The sequence below is a fragment of the Rhinopithecus bieti genome, unplaced genomic scaffold (genome assembly GCF_001698545.2).
Source record: "Rhinopithecus bieti isolate Rb0 unplaced genomic scaffold, ASM169854v2 scaffold_81727, whole genome shotgun sequence".
NCBI lineage: Eukaryota > Metazoa > Chordata > Mammalia > Primates > Cercopithecidae > Rhinopithecus > Rhinopithecus bieti.
In genome coordinates this window covers 384427-402681 of record NW_016834786.1, presented here as the reverse complement: position 1 = coordinate 402681, position 18255 = coordinate 384427, and the positions used below count along the sequence as shown (strand labels likewise).

General features: G+C 43.1%; 1 protein-coding gene across 3 annotated transcripts in view; it reads left to right on the top strand.

The window, feature by feature from the left end:
* NUP160 (nucleoporin 160) overlaps positions 1-13012 on the top strand; it is a 75083-nt gene extending 62071 nt beyond the window's left edge. For 2 of the 3 annotated variants that reach the window (XM_017865775.1, XM_017865778.1), the window contains 7 exons: positions 1974-2084; positions 2279-2402; positions 4020-4121; positions 5517-5658; positions 7646-7771; positions 10674-10778; positions 11924-13012. In XM_017865775.1, coding sequence (XP_017721264.1) covers positions 1974-2084; positions 2279-2402; positions 4020-4121; positions 5517-5658; positions 7646-7771; positions 10674-10778; positions 11924-12013 — 800 coding nt within the window. In that variant the 3' untranslated portion in view covers positions 12014-13012. The remainder of the gene's footprint in view (positions 1-1973; positions 2085-2278; positions 2403-4019; positions 4122-5516; positions 5659-7645; positions 7772-10673; positions 10779-11923) is intronic. The other variant, XM_017865776.1, reaches the window with a different exon arrangement.
* The last annotated feature ends 5243 nt before the right edge of the window (positions 13013-18255 follow it).

Sequence of the window (18255 nt, the reverse complement as noted above, 5' to 3'; positions counted from 1 at the left end):
ACTTTGGGAGGCCGAGGCGGGCGGATCACGAGGTCAGGAGATCGAGACCATCCTGGCGAACACGGTGAAACCCCGTCTCTACTAAAAAAATACAAAAAAAAAAACTAGCCGGGCGAGGTGGTGGGCGCCTGTAATCCCAGCCACTTGGGAGGCTGAGGCAGGAGAATGGCGTAAACCCGGGAGGCAGAGCTTGCAGTGAGCTGAGATGCAGCCACTGCACTCCAGCCTGGGCTACAGAGCGAGACTCTGTCTCAAAAAAAAAAAAAAAAAAACTCTTTCTCAAAAAAAAAAAAAAAAAAAACTCTGTCTCAAAAAAAAAAAAAAAGGACAGTATATTATATAAAATACAAAATATGTGTGAATTGACTGTTTAAGTTATCAGTAAGGCTTCTGGTTAGTAGTCAGCTATTAGTAGCTAAGTTTTTGGGTAATGAAACGTTATATGCAGAGTTTCAACTGCTCAGGAGTCAGCATCCCTAACCCCTGCATTGTTCAAGGGTCAACTATACATGTAATTTAGACAGTAGTTATATTGTAACATATATATTTACACTGTTATATACTACATATAGTAGTAACATTGTTATATACTATATATAATATATATAATAATTACATTGCTGTAAAAATACTGTAAAGTTCCTTCTTTTTAGTTTATTTTCAGCATTCTAATCTGCTAAAGGTTGTCTGGTAGCACTTTGAAAATGTTGTACAACAGTAAGAGAAATGAAAATGCTTAAATAAGAGTGTGGTTTTTTTCTTGTATGCTATATTTAAATTAGCTTAGTTCCAAGCTTTTTTTATCAGGTTCTTTTGCTGTTACCACAGAGGCATGACATCCTTCCATAAAGAGCCGAGGCTCTAGATTTGGACACACCTGGTTTTAATTCCGCCTCTCACAGTTTGGTCATATTTCTTTCTTACTGACAGAGATGACAAACAGTATTTCACAATTATAATGGTTAAATGAAGCCAGGTGCAGTGGCTCACGCCTTGTAATCCCAGCATTTTGGGAGGCCAAGACAGGAAGACTGTTTGAGCTCAGGAGTTCAAGACCAGCCTGGGCAACTATAGCAAGACCCTGTAGAAAAAAATTTTTTTGGCCAGGCATGGTGGCTCACATCTGTAATCCCAGCACTTTGGGAGGCCAAGGCAGATGGATCACAAGGCCAGGAGATCGAGACCATCCTGGCCAACATGGTGAAACCCTGTCTCTACTAAAATACAAAAAATTAGCCGGGCTTGTTGGTGCACGCCTGTCGTCCCATCTACTCAGGAGGCTGAGGCAGGGGAATTACTTGAACCCGGGAAGTGGAGATTACAGTGAGCCAAGATCGTGCCACTGCATTCCAGCCTGGCAACAGAGCGAGACTCCATCTTAAAAAAAAAAAAAAAAAAAAATTTTTTTTTTTAGGCCAGGCATAGTGGCTCATGTCTGTAATCCCAGCACATTGGGAGGCTGAGGTGGCTGGATCACCTGAGGTCAGGAGTTTAAAAACAGCCTGGCCAACACGGTGAAACTCCGTGTCTACTAAAAATACAAAAATTAGCTGGGCATGGTGGTGCCCGCCTGTAATCTCAGCTACTTGGGAGGCTGAGGCAGGAGAACCACATGAACCCAAGAGGTAGAGGTTGCAGTAAGCCAAGATCATGCCACTGCACTGCAGCCTGAGTGACAGAGCAAGATTTGTTTCCTTAAAAAAAAAAAAGTTTAAAGAGTTAAATGAAATTACATGTAGTACCTTGTAAGCACCTTCTCAGCTGCATTTGTTAAAATACTTTGATTTGACATGGGATATTGCATAATTTGTTTAAGTTAGCGTTTATTTAGTTCCCTGTTTTCTCCTTCCTTCATGCATTTGGAAATTAGATTGAATGTTGTTTAATGTTCAGTGGAAATTGACAGGTTGAGTTAATCTAGTGGATACTTCTTTGTATTTTGGGAGTTCAAAATATTTTTCTTTGATGTTTAGCAAATCGACAAATTGAAATCCTGGAACTGGAAGATCTGGAGAAAGAGTGTTCCTTGGCTCGTATCCGCCTCACTTTGGCTCAGCATGATCCATCAGCGGTTGCAGTTGCCGGTAGGAATTCAAGAGTTAAAGCCTCTGACTTCTCAGCACTAAGAGCACATTTTAGGTCAAGGCAGTGTACGTAGCATGCTAGATGGGTATAAAGCATGGGTTGTTACTCAGAGATACTCATCAACAAAGCAAAATCTTTGGTTTCATTTGTGTCTACTTTGGCTACACAAAATAATCTTTTTCCATTTTCACAGGAAGTTCATCAGCAGAGGAGATGGTCACTCTCTTGGTTCAGGCGGGCCTCTTTGACACTGCCATATCACTCTGTCAGACTTTTAAGCTTCCCTTAACGCCAGTCTTTGAAGGACTTGCCTTCAAGTATGTATAAAATTATCTTTTTATAGTCTTTTCTAATGCAAATATATTATCCTCTTGCTTAGTGTGAAGCAGTTGTCATAAGCCAAGTAGCCTGTATACCATCTGTGGTTTGAAGAAGTGTTTTGTTTAATCCATCCAAGCATTCTTAAGAATTTCAGCCGGGCACCGTGGCGCGTGCCTGTAATCCCAGCACTGGGAGGCAGAGGCGGGCAGATCACCTGAGGTCAGGAGTTTGAGACCAGCCTGGCCAACATGGCAAAACCCCGTACCTACTAAAAATACAAAAAATTAGCAGGGCGCAGTGGTGGGCGCCTGTGATCCCAGCTACTTGGGAGACTGAGGCAGGAGAATCGCTTGAACCCGGGAGGCAGAGGTTGCAGTGAGCCAAGATCACACCATTGCTCTCCAGTCTAGGTGACAGAGCGAGACTGGATCTCAAAAAAAAAAAAAGAAAAAAAGAAGAATTTCTTGGCCAGGCACGGTGGCTCACATCAGTAATCCTAGTACTTTGAGAGGCTGAGGCGGGTGGATCACTTGAGACCAGCCTGGCCAACATGGTGAAACCCTGTCTCTACTAAAAATACAAAAATTAGCCAGGTGTGGTGGCACACAACAGTAATTTCAGCCTCTCAAGAGGCTAAGGCACAAGAATCACTTGAACTTGGGAGGCGGAGGTTGCAGTGAGCTGAGATCGTGTCTCTACACTCGAGCCTGGGCAACAAAGCGAGACTCTGTTTCAAAAAAAAAAAAAAGTTTGTGAATTAGAAATATTTTGAACTTTCAGAATTTTTCAGCTGGGTGCAGTGGTGCACGCCTGTAACGTCAGCACGTTGGGAGGCCAAGGTGAGCAGATCACTTGAGGTCAGGAGTTCAAGACCTGCCTGGCCAACATGACGAAACCCCATCTCTACTAAAAATACAACAATTAACCAGGAGAGGTGGTGCGTGCCTGTAATCCCAGTTACTTTGGGAGGCTGAGGCAGGAGAATCGCTTGAGCCCGGGAGACGGAGGTTACAGTGAGTTGAGATTGTGCCACTTCACTCCAGCCTGGGCAACAGAGCGAGACTCCATCTTAATTAAAAAAAAAAAAGAGGCCAGGTGTGGTGGCTCATGCCTGTTATCCCAGCATTTTGGGAGGCCGAGGCTGGCGGATCACGAGGTCAGGAGATCAAGAGCATCCTGGCTAACATGGTGCAACCCCGTCTCTACTAAATATACAAAAAATTAGCCAGGGATGGTGGCATGCGCCTGTAGTCCAAACTATTCGTGAGGCTGAGGCAGGAGAATCACTTGAACCTGGGAGGCGGAGGTTGCAGTGAGCCGAGATTGCGCCACTGCACTCCAGCCTGGGTGACAGAGTGAAACTCCATCTCAAAAAAAAAAAGAATTTTTCATCATTAATTTTATCTTGGAAGTAAATTGTCTCTTAATGCTTACTCATGACCTTGTAGGTATCCAGTAGTGTGACTTGAGGAAGAGATGATCCAATATTCCAGTAGTGAATTCAGCAAAATACTAGAGATGAAGTTATCATCTTATCTCTCTAGTTTTAGTATCAAATGAAAGTGGTACGTTTCAGCGTTCAGTTTTCAAGTGTGGAACCATTTTCATTTCAGATGCATCAAATTGCAATTTGGAGGAGAGGCAGCACAAGCAGAAGCCTGGGCCTGGCTAGCAGCCAATCAGCTCTCATCTGTTATCACTACTAAGGAGTCTAGGTAACAGCCCTGGTGTTCATCCAACCCTGGGTGGTTCTCCCTTTCTCAAAGCTGTAACTGTCTTTCTCTGATTAAATTGTCCTACATAGATCATTTCACTTTTTTCTTTCTTTTGGCTAAGTTTTGTAGGGGCTGGAAAGTTTATAATTAAGGTGACATCATGTCATTTATTGTCCAAAGTAGGATGTCTTTGCCTATGAAATGTCTCCTCCATATCCCCCCTCCTCAAAGACTTATTGTATCATATCAGGAAAGGGTACTCTTACACGCAAAAATCTGTATTTACTTGGTTTCAGAATGTTATCCTCCTTTTTTCTCCCATTACTTCCATTGAATAGTCACTGCATGGTGTCGTCACAGTGTCTTCTTATAGCTTGTCTCTAGCTGCTGTTCAGCAGTCTGTCACCCATCAGCCCCCATCATCCACCATACTTTCTTCAGATCTCCTCTGTTCGTATACTTCCCCAGTGCACCCACTTAGTGTCCACGTAAATGTACTTCAGCTTCTTCAGAAACCTTCTCTAACATCCCTAACCCTCAGTAAACTTCCCTTTCTGAACTGCATTTGCACTTGGTATTATACAGCTTAGCACTTTAGAGTGATAGCATTTTAGAATTTGGAAGTTCTCTGAGTCACACTACTGGATACCTACAAGGTCATTAGTTTTCAACCCCTAAATTAGCACATCAGAATAACTTATTAAAATATGTATTATGAGAAATCACCCTAGTCTTTTAAGTTAGAACTTCTGCATGATTCTAATGCTTGATCAGGTTTGAGAACTAGTGTTCTGAACCATTTTCTTGTTTTATAAATGCAGAAACAAAGGAGTTAAATGAATTATGTATTAATAGCCAAACAAATAACGTTTGTTTACTAAATACTTTTGTTTACGAAATACTAAATACGTTAGTGGGAGAGGAATATATGAACCCAAGACATCTAATTTCTAGTACTATCGCCTAAGTCACATTAGCCCGAATCATATTTGTTCCCATTTAGCTATATTATTCAGTTGTGAATGTGTAAAGCTTTCCTTGTAAGGCTGGGCATGGTGACTCCTGCCTGTAATCCTAACACTTACGGATCACTTTAGCTCAGGAGTTTAATATCAGCGTGGACAACATAGCAAGTCCTTGTCTCTACAAAACATAGACAAGATTAGCCAGGCATAGTAGTGCATGCCTGTATTCCCATCTATTTAGACAGCTAAAATGGGAGAATCTGGGGCAGAGGCTGCAGTGAGCTGAGATCACACCCCTGCACTCCAGCCTGGGTGACAGAGCAAGACCCTGTCTCAAAACAAAGTTTTCCTAGTAAATACATGCTTTGAATGGTACTCAAAATAGCTATTAAGAATCTGAAACTCATTAGTCATTTTTGGTTTTTTCAAGTGCTACAGATGAAGCATGGCGACTATTGTCAACTTACCTGGAAAGGTACAAAGTCCAGAATAACTTGTATCACCACTGTGTAATCAACAAGCTCTTGTCTCATGGAGTGCCTCTACCTAATTGGCTTATAAATAGTTACAAGGTAAGTGGATTATAACTTGTACAGAGTAAGAACCCACTCTTTGTCATTCTGGATAATTTCATGAGATGATTAAAAATATGATTGCCATGGCTCATACCTGTCATGCCCACACATTGGGAGGCCAACAGGGGAGGGTGGCTTGAGCCCAGGAGTTTGAGACCAGCTCGGGCAACATAGGGAAACCCCATCTCTATTTAAATTTAAAAATATACAGAAAAGAAAAGATGGGGTGATAACTTATGGGAACATATTGACTTATGTACTTTGAGAAGCTTTTCATCATAGCTAAAACCATAAGAACAATTCAGGTTCATTTCCACAGTACTACTGTGTATTTAGATTTGAAGTTTCATAGGTTAGTAATTAGGTTAATGACTACTATTATATTCACTGAACAGTGAGTTTATATTTAGAACAATGAGCATATGCATGACACAGGATTTACTATTCATACCTCAAAAAACCCACAGGAATGGGTGGAGTACTTTTCAAATAATATAACAGTATGGCTGGTCTGAGTGCAGTGGTGTTCACAACTAATTGAGCACAACCTGTTTCCAATTGGTTCCTTCTCCACTCCCACTGTTTCACCTGACTATTAAAAATCAAAAACGGGGGCCGGGCACGGTGGCTCAACCCTGTAATCCTAGCACTTTGGGAGGCCAAGACGGGCGGATCATGAGGTCAGGAGATCGAGACCATCCTGGCTAACACGGTGAAACCCCATCTCTACTAAAAAATACAAAAAAAAACTAGCTGGGCGAGGTGGCGGGCGCCTGTAGTCCCAGCTACTGGGGAGGCTGAGGCAGGAGAATGGCGTGAACCCGGGAGGCGGAGCTTGCAGTGAGCTGAGATCCAGCCACTGCACTCCAGCCTGAGCCACAGAGCAAGACTCCGTCTCAAAAAAAAAAAAAAAAAAAATCAAAAACGGGTTCTTAGACTGTCTGCATCAGAATTATTCAAATGGCAGGCTTCTTCAAAGTACAGATTCCTCATCCTAGATTTATATAATCAGATTATCTCAGGCTAGGAGCCAGAAATCTATGTTTTAAGAAGCTCCTAATTTGATTTTGATGCATGCTAAAGTTTGAGAACTTCTGCATCTGAACTACCTTGAGTAGGACAAGGAAAGAGAAAATCTAAAGGTTAAAATCAGGAAAGTTGTTTTGTTTTGTTTTGTTTAAGGTAGAAAGGAGGCCGGGCACGGTGACTCACGCCTGTAAACCCAGCACTTTGGGAGGCCAAGGCAGGCAGATCACCTGAGGTCAGGAGTTCGAGACCAGCCTGGCCAATATGGTGAAACCCCATCTCCACTAAAAATACAAAAATTAGCTGGGTTTGATGGTGCGTGCCTGTAATCTCAGCTACTCCAGAGGGTGGAGGTTACAGTGATCTGAGGTTGCACCACTGTCCTCCAGCCTGAGCGACAGAGCAAGACTCTGTCTCAAAATAAATAAATAAATAAATAAGAAAATAGGGAAGGCAGCTAAGATGGTAAAGGTAAGATTGATCAAATCGGAATATAGAAAGCATTCTTAATTAATAGAGCTCTTCCAAATAGAGACTTCAAATTTAAAGTTGGTGATTCTTTGAACTTATTTTGCATTTGTCATTCATATATTTCTTATTATGTGAATATATTTTCACTTTAGTATTCAGGGAAAGTTTGTTGACTTTACAACTGTGGAAGCTGAAGTAGAAAGAAGTTAAAGTATGTCTTAGGTCATAAAACAGGGGAAGAAGGCTATTTAACAGATAGGGCCTCCCAAACTGCCTAAAAGTAACAGCTCTTAGGAATTCAACTTTTTTTTTTCCTAACCCCCCAAATTTGTTATCAGCTCTTATCCTAAGATATAGATGAGTAAACCAAGCCACTGGTTTAATTATGTTGAGAAATACAAATGTTAGGGAATCAGCCACTCAGCATTCTTTGGTCAGTACTCAAGTAAGAGGGAAATACATATTCTTAATCACCGACTTTTCACAGAAGGTTGACGCTGCTGAATTACTTCGTTTATACTTAAACTATGACCTTTTAGAAGAAGCTGTGGATTTGGTGTCAGAATATGTGGATGCTGTATTGGGTAAAGGACATCAATACTTTGGAATTGAGGTAGGCATATACAAATGGTCCCCAATTTACAATGGTTTGACTCATGATTTTTCAACTTTACAATGGTTTGAAAGTGATGAACGTTTATGAGAAACCATACTTTAAAATACTCATGGCTGGGCACAGTGATTCACGCCTATAATCCCAGCACTTTGGGAGGCCGAGGCAGACAGATGCCTGAGGTCAGGAGTTCGAAACCAGCCTGGCCAACATGGTGAAGCCCCGTCTCTACTAAAAATACAAAAATTAGCCAGACGCAGTGGTACGCACCTGTAATCCCAGCTACTCAGGAGGCCGAGGCAGGAGAATCACTTGAACCTGGGAGGTAGAGGTTGCAGTGAGCAGAGATCACACCACTGCACTCCAGCCTGGGCAACAGAGCGAGACTCTGTCTCAAAAATAAATAAATAAATAAATAAATAAATAAATAAAATACTCAATACAACCGTTTAGTTTTTCACTTGCAGTACAATATTCAATAAATTACACAAGATATTCAACAGTGTATTATAAAGTAGGCTTTCTGTTAGATGATTTTGCCCAACTTTATAGGTCAACGTTAAGCATCCTGAGCACGGTTAAGTAGGCTAGGCTAAGCTGTGATGTTCATTAGGTTAGGTGTATTATATGCATTTTCAACCTATGATATTTTCAACTGATAATGGGTTTATTGGAAAACAAACCCATCATAAGTTGTGGAACATCTGTATAGTTGCATATATAGATATATATATAGATAGATAGACATAGATAAATATATATATATATATATTTTAACCGAGTCTTGCCCAGCCCCCAAGCTGGAGTGCAGTGGTGCAACCTCCACTTACCCGCTCACTGCAGCCTCCGCCTCCCAGGTTCAAGTGATTCTCCTGCCTTAGCCTCCTGAGTAGCTGAGATTACAGGCACCTGCCACCACATCCAGCTAACTTTTTAAGATTTTTAGTAGAGACAGGGTTTCACCATGTTGGCCAAGCTCGTCTCGGAACTTCTAACCTGAAGTTATCTATCCCCCTCGGGCTCCCAAAGTGCTGGGATTACCCACGGGAGCCACCACGCCCGGCCTAGGCATTTCCTTTTATTACCATGCTATGTAAGGTGAGAATCTGAGAGTAAATTGAATTATATATTAGTGTATTTAACCATTACTATCTGTAGTTATACAACTAAATATTGACACTCTAGGAATCTCTAGTCTCCTGTTTATAAAATAGGAATTTCGTCTTTCTCTATCAAAATAATATGGCATTAGGATTCAGTGGAGAGAGGTAAACAAAATGGTATTGTGTGTATGCCGGGACTGTGTTAAGTCTCTACAAGCATTTTCTTATTTAATCCTTATAGCAGCCTTATGAGGGATGTTTTAATTTTATATTTTTTAACCCATGAGGGAACAGGCTTAGAGGTTATCACAGGCTCACACAGATGGTAAATATAATAGAAGAGCCAGGTCTAAATAGGTGTAGTTAACTACAGCTTCAACCCTCATGAAATCAGCCAGGTGCAACAGCTCACACTTGTAATCCTAGCACTTTGGGAGGTCAAGGTGGGAGGATCGTTTAAACCTAGGGGTTCAAGACCAGCCTTGGCAACATAGTGAGAACCTATATCTACAAAATAGAAAAAAATTAAGCCGGGCGCGGTGGCTCAAGCCTGTAATCCCAGCACTTTGGGAGGCCGAGACGGGCGGATCACGAGGTCAGGAGATCGAGACCATCCTGGCTAACACAATGAAACCCCGTCTCTACTAAAATACAAAAAACTAGCCGGGCGAGGTGGCGGGCGCCTGTAGTCCCAGCTACTCCGGAGGCTGAGGCAGGAGAATGTCGTGAACCCGGGAGGCGGAGCTTGCAGTGAGCTGAGATCCGGCCACTGCACTCCAGCCCAGGCGACAGAGCGAGACTCCGTCTCAAAAAAAAAAAAAAAAAGAAAGAAAAAAATTAGCTGGTCATGGTGGTGCGTGCCTGTCGTCCCAGCTATGTGGGAAGCTGAGGTGGGAAGATCACATAAGCCCTGGAGGTTGAGGTTACAGTGAGCTGTGGTGCCACTACACTCCGACAGAGTGAGACCCTGTCTCAAAAAAAAGAGAAAGTTGACATGAAATTATTATTATTTTTTTTAATTTTTATTTTTTCTCCAAGATGGAGTCTCGCTCTGTCACCCAGGCTTGAATGCAGTGGCATGATCTCGGCTCACTGCAACCTCCATCTCCCGGGTTCAAGCAATTCTTCAGCCTCAGCCTCCCGAGTAGCTGGGACTACAAGTGCCTGCCACCGCACCCAGCTAATTTTTGTATTTTTAGTAGGGATGGGGTTTCACCATATTGGCTAGGCTGGTCTCGAACTCCTGACCTTGTGATCCGCCCACCTTGGCCTCCCAAAACGCTGGGATTACAGGCCCAGCCGACAAGAATTTTTAAATACATTTAATTTAACCAAAAAATGACAAGTTTCCCAGTTGGAGAAAAGAGGGTTCCCATTGTGTGCATGCATATGTATACACACAGTTTCTTGTGGGGAAAAAAAAAGCATTTTATTTGGCCAGGCGCAGTGGTTCACTTTGGGCGGCCAAGGCAGGTGGATCACTTGAGGGCCAGGAGTTCGAGACCAGCCTGGCCAACATGGTGAAACCCTATCTCTACTAAAAATAAAAAAATTAGACATGCTGGTGCACATCTGTAGTCCAGCTACTCGGAGGAGGCTGAGGCACAAGAATCGCTTGAGCCCAGGAGGCGGAGGTTGCAGTGAGCTGAGATCGTGCCACTGCACTCAGCCTGGGCGACAGAGTGAGACCGTCTCAAAAAAAAAAAGGGCATTTCATTCTACAGAGTCCTATGAAAGCAACTACATAGAAGAAATGGTACACTTTGCAGACTGTTTTCAAATAAACATTTTCCTTTTAGTTTCCACTGTCCGCAACAGCCCCAATGGTATGGCTTCCATACTCCTCTATTGATCAGCTTCTCCAGGCTCTGGGGGAGAACAGTGCCAACAGTCACAACATCGCAGTAAGTCAGCCCTTTCACGAGATGTCTTCTGTAAGCCCCTGCACTAGCTGTTACACCTTCCAGCTTGATCTTCAATTCTCTGGGATTAGAAAGAGAGGGCAAAAGCCTATTTTTGGCCCTTAGCAAACTGCCCAATCCCTTTATAGATAAGGCAAAGGATCTAAGCAATAGGGTCGAGAAAACGTAATGAGGAACTGTGTGTTAATTATACAGAGACAAATGGCAAGCAGTCGGTCCATCCTTTCAAGGGTTGTTTGGTAGGGCAGACCCTACAGGCAGGTACTTGAAATACAGTGTGATAGGCCGGGCACGGTGGCTCACACCTGTAATCCCAGCACTTTGGGAGGCTGAGACAGGCAGATCACCTGAGAGGTCAGGAGTTCGAGACCAGCTTTGCCAACATGGTGAAACCCCGTTTCTACTAAATATACAAAAATTAGCCGGACATGGTGGCGGGAGCCTGTAATCTCAGCTACTCGGGAGGCTGAGGCAGGAGAATCACTTGAACCTGGGAGGCGGAGGTTCCAGTGAGCCGAGATTGCACCACTGCACTCCAGCCTGGACAGCAGAGTGAGACTCCATTTCCCCCACCCCCCAAAAAAGAAAGAAATACAATGTGATAAATTATCACTGTCCTGAGGGAAGCTGGCATATACAACAACATTTCTCAGGAGTCATATATTTGCTCTGCTTGCCTTAACATAAAAAACAATAAGTGTTTCCTTTGCTCAGAGTCATTATAGTGATGGCTTATTTTGTTTACCAGTGAGATAGAGTGCCTCCTGAGCCTATCTAAAATATTAGTTCTGTATTTCACTTGGCAGCTAATAACTAGTTACATCAGATGCAGCATCTCTGCTTCTGAGAAAAGAGCTAGTGATCCTTTTATTAGAAATACTGGTACGATTTCCGTATTTAGAAAATTCATTCAGAAAATGAGATTGAAATGTTGTATGAACAGAGAGGCCTAGTTTTATCAGTAGAGTCACAGAGGAGAGTCCTATACCAAATGGTGATTTTATGAAGCAGAGTGGCTAACATCTTTAGAAGGTGGAATCTGCTTGTTGAAGTCAAAGTGATTAATAACTTCAATCTTTTTCCATTGTTGAGCTGTTCTGTAATGTTCTCCTTCTTTTCTCCTATAGCTGTCCCAGAAGATACTTGACAAATTGGAGGACTACCAGCAAAAAGTTGATAAGGCAACACGGGATTTATTATATCGTCGGACCTTGTGATCCAGATTGTTACCTAGCCTTTGTAACCGCTTGGTGCCTCTTAGGGCTTAAGACTACCCTACAGGAACCCTGTACTCAAGGCCAATTTTTGTAACTCTAAATGATGTGTACAACATTCAAGTCTGCATTCTGCACAAGATAGGAGGGCGGAAGAGTCAGAGGACCCTGTGCTTGCTGGTGGTGCTAACACAATTTCTGGTGTTCAACGTTGGTCTCAAATAGCTGCTTTTGTATGTGATCCACAAGCTTTTTTAGAGTTTATATTTTTTTAAACTACCGAAGACATTCATTATCTGCAAATTAAGACCCACGTTCACTTTCCAAAATAGCTGAGGGTTGTTGGCTTGTTGTAGCTGACCACCAAAAGCAGTCACTGCAGATCTTTTAATTCTTCCCTATTACCTTTTGTATTTTAATGCAATTATTTTGGTCCAGAACTGACATGTATTTTCTGTATTGTACACAAAAGCTAATAATTTTGCATACTCTTATTTATTTTGGAGGTTTTGTATGATCTTCAATCAAGTATTAAATAATTTGCCTAGATTAAGCCTAAAATGATGACCAGCTAATTAAAGAAAATATCTTGAATCTGGTTCTGAGCTAAAGTCAAGTAAATTCTTAGCTAAGAAAAAATTGGAAATCCATCATCTATAATAACAACAGATTCTCAGAGTAAATTGTTAACTTCTATGATTTATGATAATCAAGCTGGACTTGATCATACAATTTAGTCTCATAATGTATTGGACCAAAATATAAACTTCATTGGTCAGATTCAGAAGCATTCATGCTCACAAGTTTTGTGAAAGTGAAAAATAATAAAATCATCTTGGATTTTATTCTATATATTAAAATTTATCTTTTAAGGAAACAGTCTGTATACTACTTGCTTGTATAGCCTTTTGACCCTTGAGTTTTTCATAAGCCTTTAATTTTTATACTTTCAATACCATATTTACATTATATGTTTTAATTAACAATGTGAGTTTCTCTGTGGTACTGTTGGTAGATGCTGAGGTGTGTGATTCTTTTTTTTCATTTTAGCTCTACTATGATTAATGTGAGGCATTTGGTGCAATTAGGGACTGGGAGAGCCCCGTCCTCCCAGCTCTCTAAACCTGTGGCTTTCAACAACAGGAAGAAAGACATTTTGACCTATATACACATATATAAACAAAAGTTTCACAGAATTTGTATCCTCACCTACTGTGTATCCTGATGTTTTCATGAGTGACTAATGGATCATAACCCATAGTATGAAAACATCAAGGGCCAGGTGTGGTGGCTCACTCCTATAATCCCAGAACTTTGGGAAGCTGAGACAGGCGGATCACTTGAGATCAGGAGTTCAAGACCAACATGGCAAAACCACATCTTTCAAAAAAAAAAATTATCTGGTCGTGGTGGTGCGTACTTGTAGTCCCAACTACTACAGGGACTGAGGCAGAAAGATGACTTGAGTCTGGGAGGCAGAGGTTGCAGTGAGCCTTGAGCATGCCACTGCACTCCAGCCTGGGCGACAGTGAGACAAAACCCTATTGTAGCCATCTCTGGAGAGCAAGAAGTAGTGAGAGACTAGCCCTATTCCAGAAACTCCCCCCCTCCCACACACACACACACCGTTGGTGTTGCTGATCAATGCAGTGGTTTCCATGGTGGCAGTTCACAAGATGCTGACCAGCTTTTCCTGTGCTTGTTTAGGTTCAAGGCCTAGAACGCATGCTCAACCCAGCCCAGCTCTTCTGTCCATTGTCTTCTACCTTCCTCATTTTGAGTCCCAACCAGAGCAGAGCATGCCCCCATCCTTCCACTTCACTTTTCTCACAGCTTTGAGTCTGCTTTTTTTTTTTTTGTCAGACCGAGTTTCACTCTTGTTACCTACGCTGGAGTACAGCGGCACGATCTCAGCTCACTGCAACCTCTGCCTCTTGGGTTCAAGTGATTCTCCTGCCTCAGCTTCCCGAGAAGCTGGGATTACAGGCATGTGCCACCATGCCTGGCTAATTTTGTATTTTTAGTAGAGACGAGGGTTTTCCACGTTGGGCAGGCTGGTCTTGAACTCCTAACCTCAGGTGATCTGCCCACCTCAGCCTCCCAAAGTGCTGGGATTACAGGGGAATTGCAACAGAGAAACAGTTGTGCAGTGCAGGGTGCAGTGGCTCACGCCTGTAATCCCAGCACTTTGGGAGGCCAAGACAGGCAGATCACGAGATCAGGAGTTTGAGACTAACCTGATCAACATGGTGAAACCCTGGGCCTTTACTTAAAAAAAAAAAAAAAAAACCCCGCCAGGTGTGGTGGTGTGCGTCTATAATCCCAGCTACTCAGGAGGCTGAGGCAGAAGAATAGCTTAAACCTGGGAGGCGGAGGTTGCAGTGAGCCGAGATTGCGCCACTGCACTCCAGGATGGGCAACAAGAGTGAAATTGTCTCAAAAAAAAAAAAAAAGAGTAATTCACGCAGAGCCAGCTATGCGGGAGACTGCAGTTTTATTATTACTCAAATCAGTCTCCCCGAAAACTCAGGGATCAGAGTTTTTAAGGAGAATTTGGTGGGTAGGGGGCCAGTGAATCAGGAGTGCTGATTGTTTGGCTTGGGGATGAGCTCATAGGGAGTCAAAGCTGTTCTCTTCTGCTGAGTCAGTTCTTGTGGGGGGTGCACAGAACTGGTTGGCAGGTCCAGGTGGGGCCATCTGGTTGAGAGAAATGAAAAATCTGAAAAGACATCTCAAAAGGCCCATTTTAGGTTCACAATAGTGATGTTACCTTCAAGAATAATTAGGGAAGTTTCAAATCTTATGACCTCCAGAAAAATGGCTGGTAATATTTAGAAATCCAGGCCCTCTCATCTCACTTTATGGCTGGTGGCGTTTCATTTGTTTTACAAGAACAGTTTACCTTTTTGGGAAGGACTGTTACATAAACTATACACTAAATTCCTTCCCAAAGGTATTTTGGCCTGTGCCTAGGAATGAATGAACAAGGACAGTTGAGAGGTTAGAAGCACGATAGGGTCAGTTAGGTCTGACACCTTTCACTGTCATCATTTTCTGAGTTAAGACTTTTGCAAAGACAGTTTCATAACCAGTCTAGCCTGAAAAATGCATTTTATACCTTTTTTTATTTTTTCTTTTTTCCCTAGTTTCAATATGTAACCTTGAAGCTTACTGCAGAAATCTTTTTTTCTTCTCCTTAGTCTTAAAATATAGCCTTGAAATGTACTTTCTTTTTTTTTTTTTTGTTGAGACGGGAGTCTCGCTCTGTCGCCCAGGCTGGAGTGCAGTGGCCGGATCTCAGCTCACTGCAAGCTCCCCTCCCGGGTTCACGCCATTCTCCTGCCTCAGCCTCCCGAGTAGCTGGGACTACAGGCGCCCGCCACCTCGCCCGGCTAGTTTTTTGTATTTTAGTAGAGACGCGGTTTCACCGTGTTAGCCAGGATGGTCTCGATCTCCTGACCTCGTGATCCGCCCGTCTCGGCCTCCCAAAGTGCTGGGATTACAGGCTTGAGCCACCGCGCCCGGCCGAAATGTACTTTCTTTGAAATATGTTCCTCCCTTTCTCACCATACACTCCATTATACCATGCACATTTATCTAACTGCATGCTTATATCTAATTATGTGCTTACCCAGGGGCTAATCTCGAGATCAAGCATGGAGACCCAGTTGCAAAAATCCAGAGATTACCTCGAGGTAGTTAGTCTACAATACCACCTGGCCATTGTTGAGATGACACCAGTGCCTGCATTCCAGGTGACTGAGAGCCAAGATAGCCACCAAAATGAGACACACGGACCTTGTACTCAGCACAGCTCCTGCATGCCACCAATACCGTTTCCCTTTTTAAACCCTTGCCTTCTCCCCAGAAATTTGAAGTGGTTCCTTTGGATATGAATCTAGCCATTTCCCCATTGCTAGTTTTGGTAAATTTCTTTCTACCATACCTTGCTGTTGTTTTGGGGCTCTCCAAGTGGCGAGCCACCAGACCTGCACTTACTTACATAAGTATGATTACTATACTTAATCATACTGTATTGTACACTTGAAATTTGCTAAGATAATATATCTTAAGGCTTCTCACCATATACAAACCAAAAGGTAACTATATGAGGTGATGGATATGTTAATTAACTTTGTCAAAAGACAAACTGCAACAAATTTAAAGATTTGTTTTTCTAGATGGAGTCTTGATCTGTCACCCAGGCTGGATGGGAGTGGAGCGATCATGGCTCACTGCCAGCTCCACCTCCCGGGTTCAAGCAATTCTCCTGCCTCAGCCTCTGGAGTAGCTGGGACTACAGGTGTGCACCACCACACTCGGCTAATTTTTGTATTCTTAGTAGAGATGGGATTTCACCATGTTGGCCAGGCTGGTCTCGAACTCTTGACCTTGTGATCCGCCCACCTCAGCCTCCCAAAGTGCTGCAATTATAGGCATGAGCCACTGTGTCTACTAGCCTAAAGATCTTAATTAGCTTTTATTTATCACTTGTGTGAATTGGGCAACACTTCCTTCCATAAAATAGAATGAATGTTCCAACAAGCTAAACAGAGGAGGTTGGTCTTATAGACAGAAACGGGCTAAGGAAAGCAGAAAACAACAAAACACAGCTTGGGGCCGGGCGCGGTGGCTCAAGCCTGTAATCCCAGCACTTTGGGAGGCCAAGACGGGCGGATCATGAGGTCAGGAGATCGAGACCATCCTGGCTAATACGGTGAAACCCCGTCTCTACTAAAAATACAAAAAACTAGCCGGGCGACGAGGCGGGCGCCTGTAGTCCCAGCTACTCGGGAGGCTGAGACAGGAGAATGGCGTGAACCCGGGAGGCGGAGCTTGCAGTGAGCTGAGAGCCGGCCACTGCACTCCAGCCTGGGCGGCAGAGCAAGACTCCGTCTCCAAAAAAAAAAAAAAACACAGCTTGGTGGCTTCCTTTTTTATTTAGGCAAGGTCTTGTTCTCACATCCCAGATGGATGGCAATGGCACAATCATGGCTCATTACAGCCTGGACCTCCAGGGCTCAATTGATTCTCCTGCTTCAGCCTTCAGAGTAGCTGGGACTACAGATGAATTTTTATTATTTTTTGTAGAGATGGAGTTTTGCCATGTTGAACAGGCTGGAGATGGTTTCAAAGTTACTTTCCTTGTAAAGGTTAAAACAGAGGGGATTTCCTTATGCTGACTAAAGCTGGCCTGTTTGGGGACTTGGCTGTTATCTGTCTCTTGATTTCCTAGACGGTGACATAAACAACTTAATTTTTTTTTTTTTTTAATAGAGATGGGGTCTTGCTATGTTGCCCAGGCTGGTCTTGAAATCCTGAACTCAAGTGATCCTCCCACCTCAGCCTCCCAAAGTGCTGGGATTACAGGCATGAACCATCGTGTCCAGCCAAACAACTTCATTTTAGTTTAATGATATGGAACTCTAGCATGAGTAACTCCATTTGGGTATGGCCTGTTGGGGCCTGGTACAGGAGCTCAGTCCAAAATAATGGCTTCCTGTAAATTTTTTTTTTTAGACGGAGTTTTGCTCTTGTCGCCCAGGCTGGAGTGCAATGGCGTGATCTTAGTTCACTGCAATCTCCGCCTCCCAGGTTTAAGCGAGTCTCCTGCCTCAGCTTCCTGAGTACCTGAGATTACAGCTGCATGCCACCACACCCGGCTAATTTTTGTATTTTTAGTAGAGACGGTGTTTCACCACATTGGTCAGGCTGGTCTTGAACTCCAGACCTTAGGTGATCCACCTGCCTCTGCCTCCCGAAGTGCTGGGATTACACTGTTGCCAGGCTGGAGTGCAATGGTGTGATCTCGGCTCACTGCAACCTCCACCTCCCAGGTCCAAGTGATTCTCCTGTCTCAGCCTCCCGAGAGTAGCTGGGACTATAGGCACACGCAACCACACCCAGCTAATTTTTGTATTTTTAGTAGAGACGAGGTTTCACCATATTGGCCAGGATGGTCTCAATCTCTTGACCTTGTGATCTGCCTGCCTCGGCCTGCCAAAGTGCTGGGATTACGGGATTACAGGCGTAAGCCACCGTGCCCATCCACCCTCCTATAAAGTTTATTGAATAACTGATTGTGGTAATCATTTCACTATGTATATGTACATCAAATCACATTATATACCTTAAATATATACAATTTTTATCAATTATGCCTCAAATAAGCTAGGGAAAAAAGCCAATGGTTATCAACTCTGGCTAAGCATTAGAATAATCTAAGGAGCTTTTTAAAAAAGCAA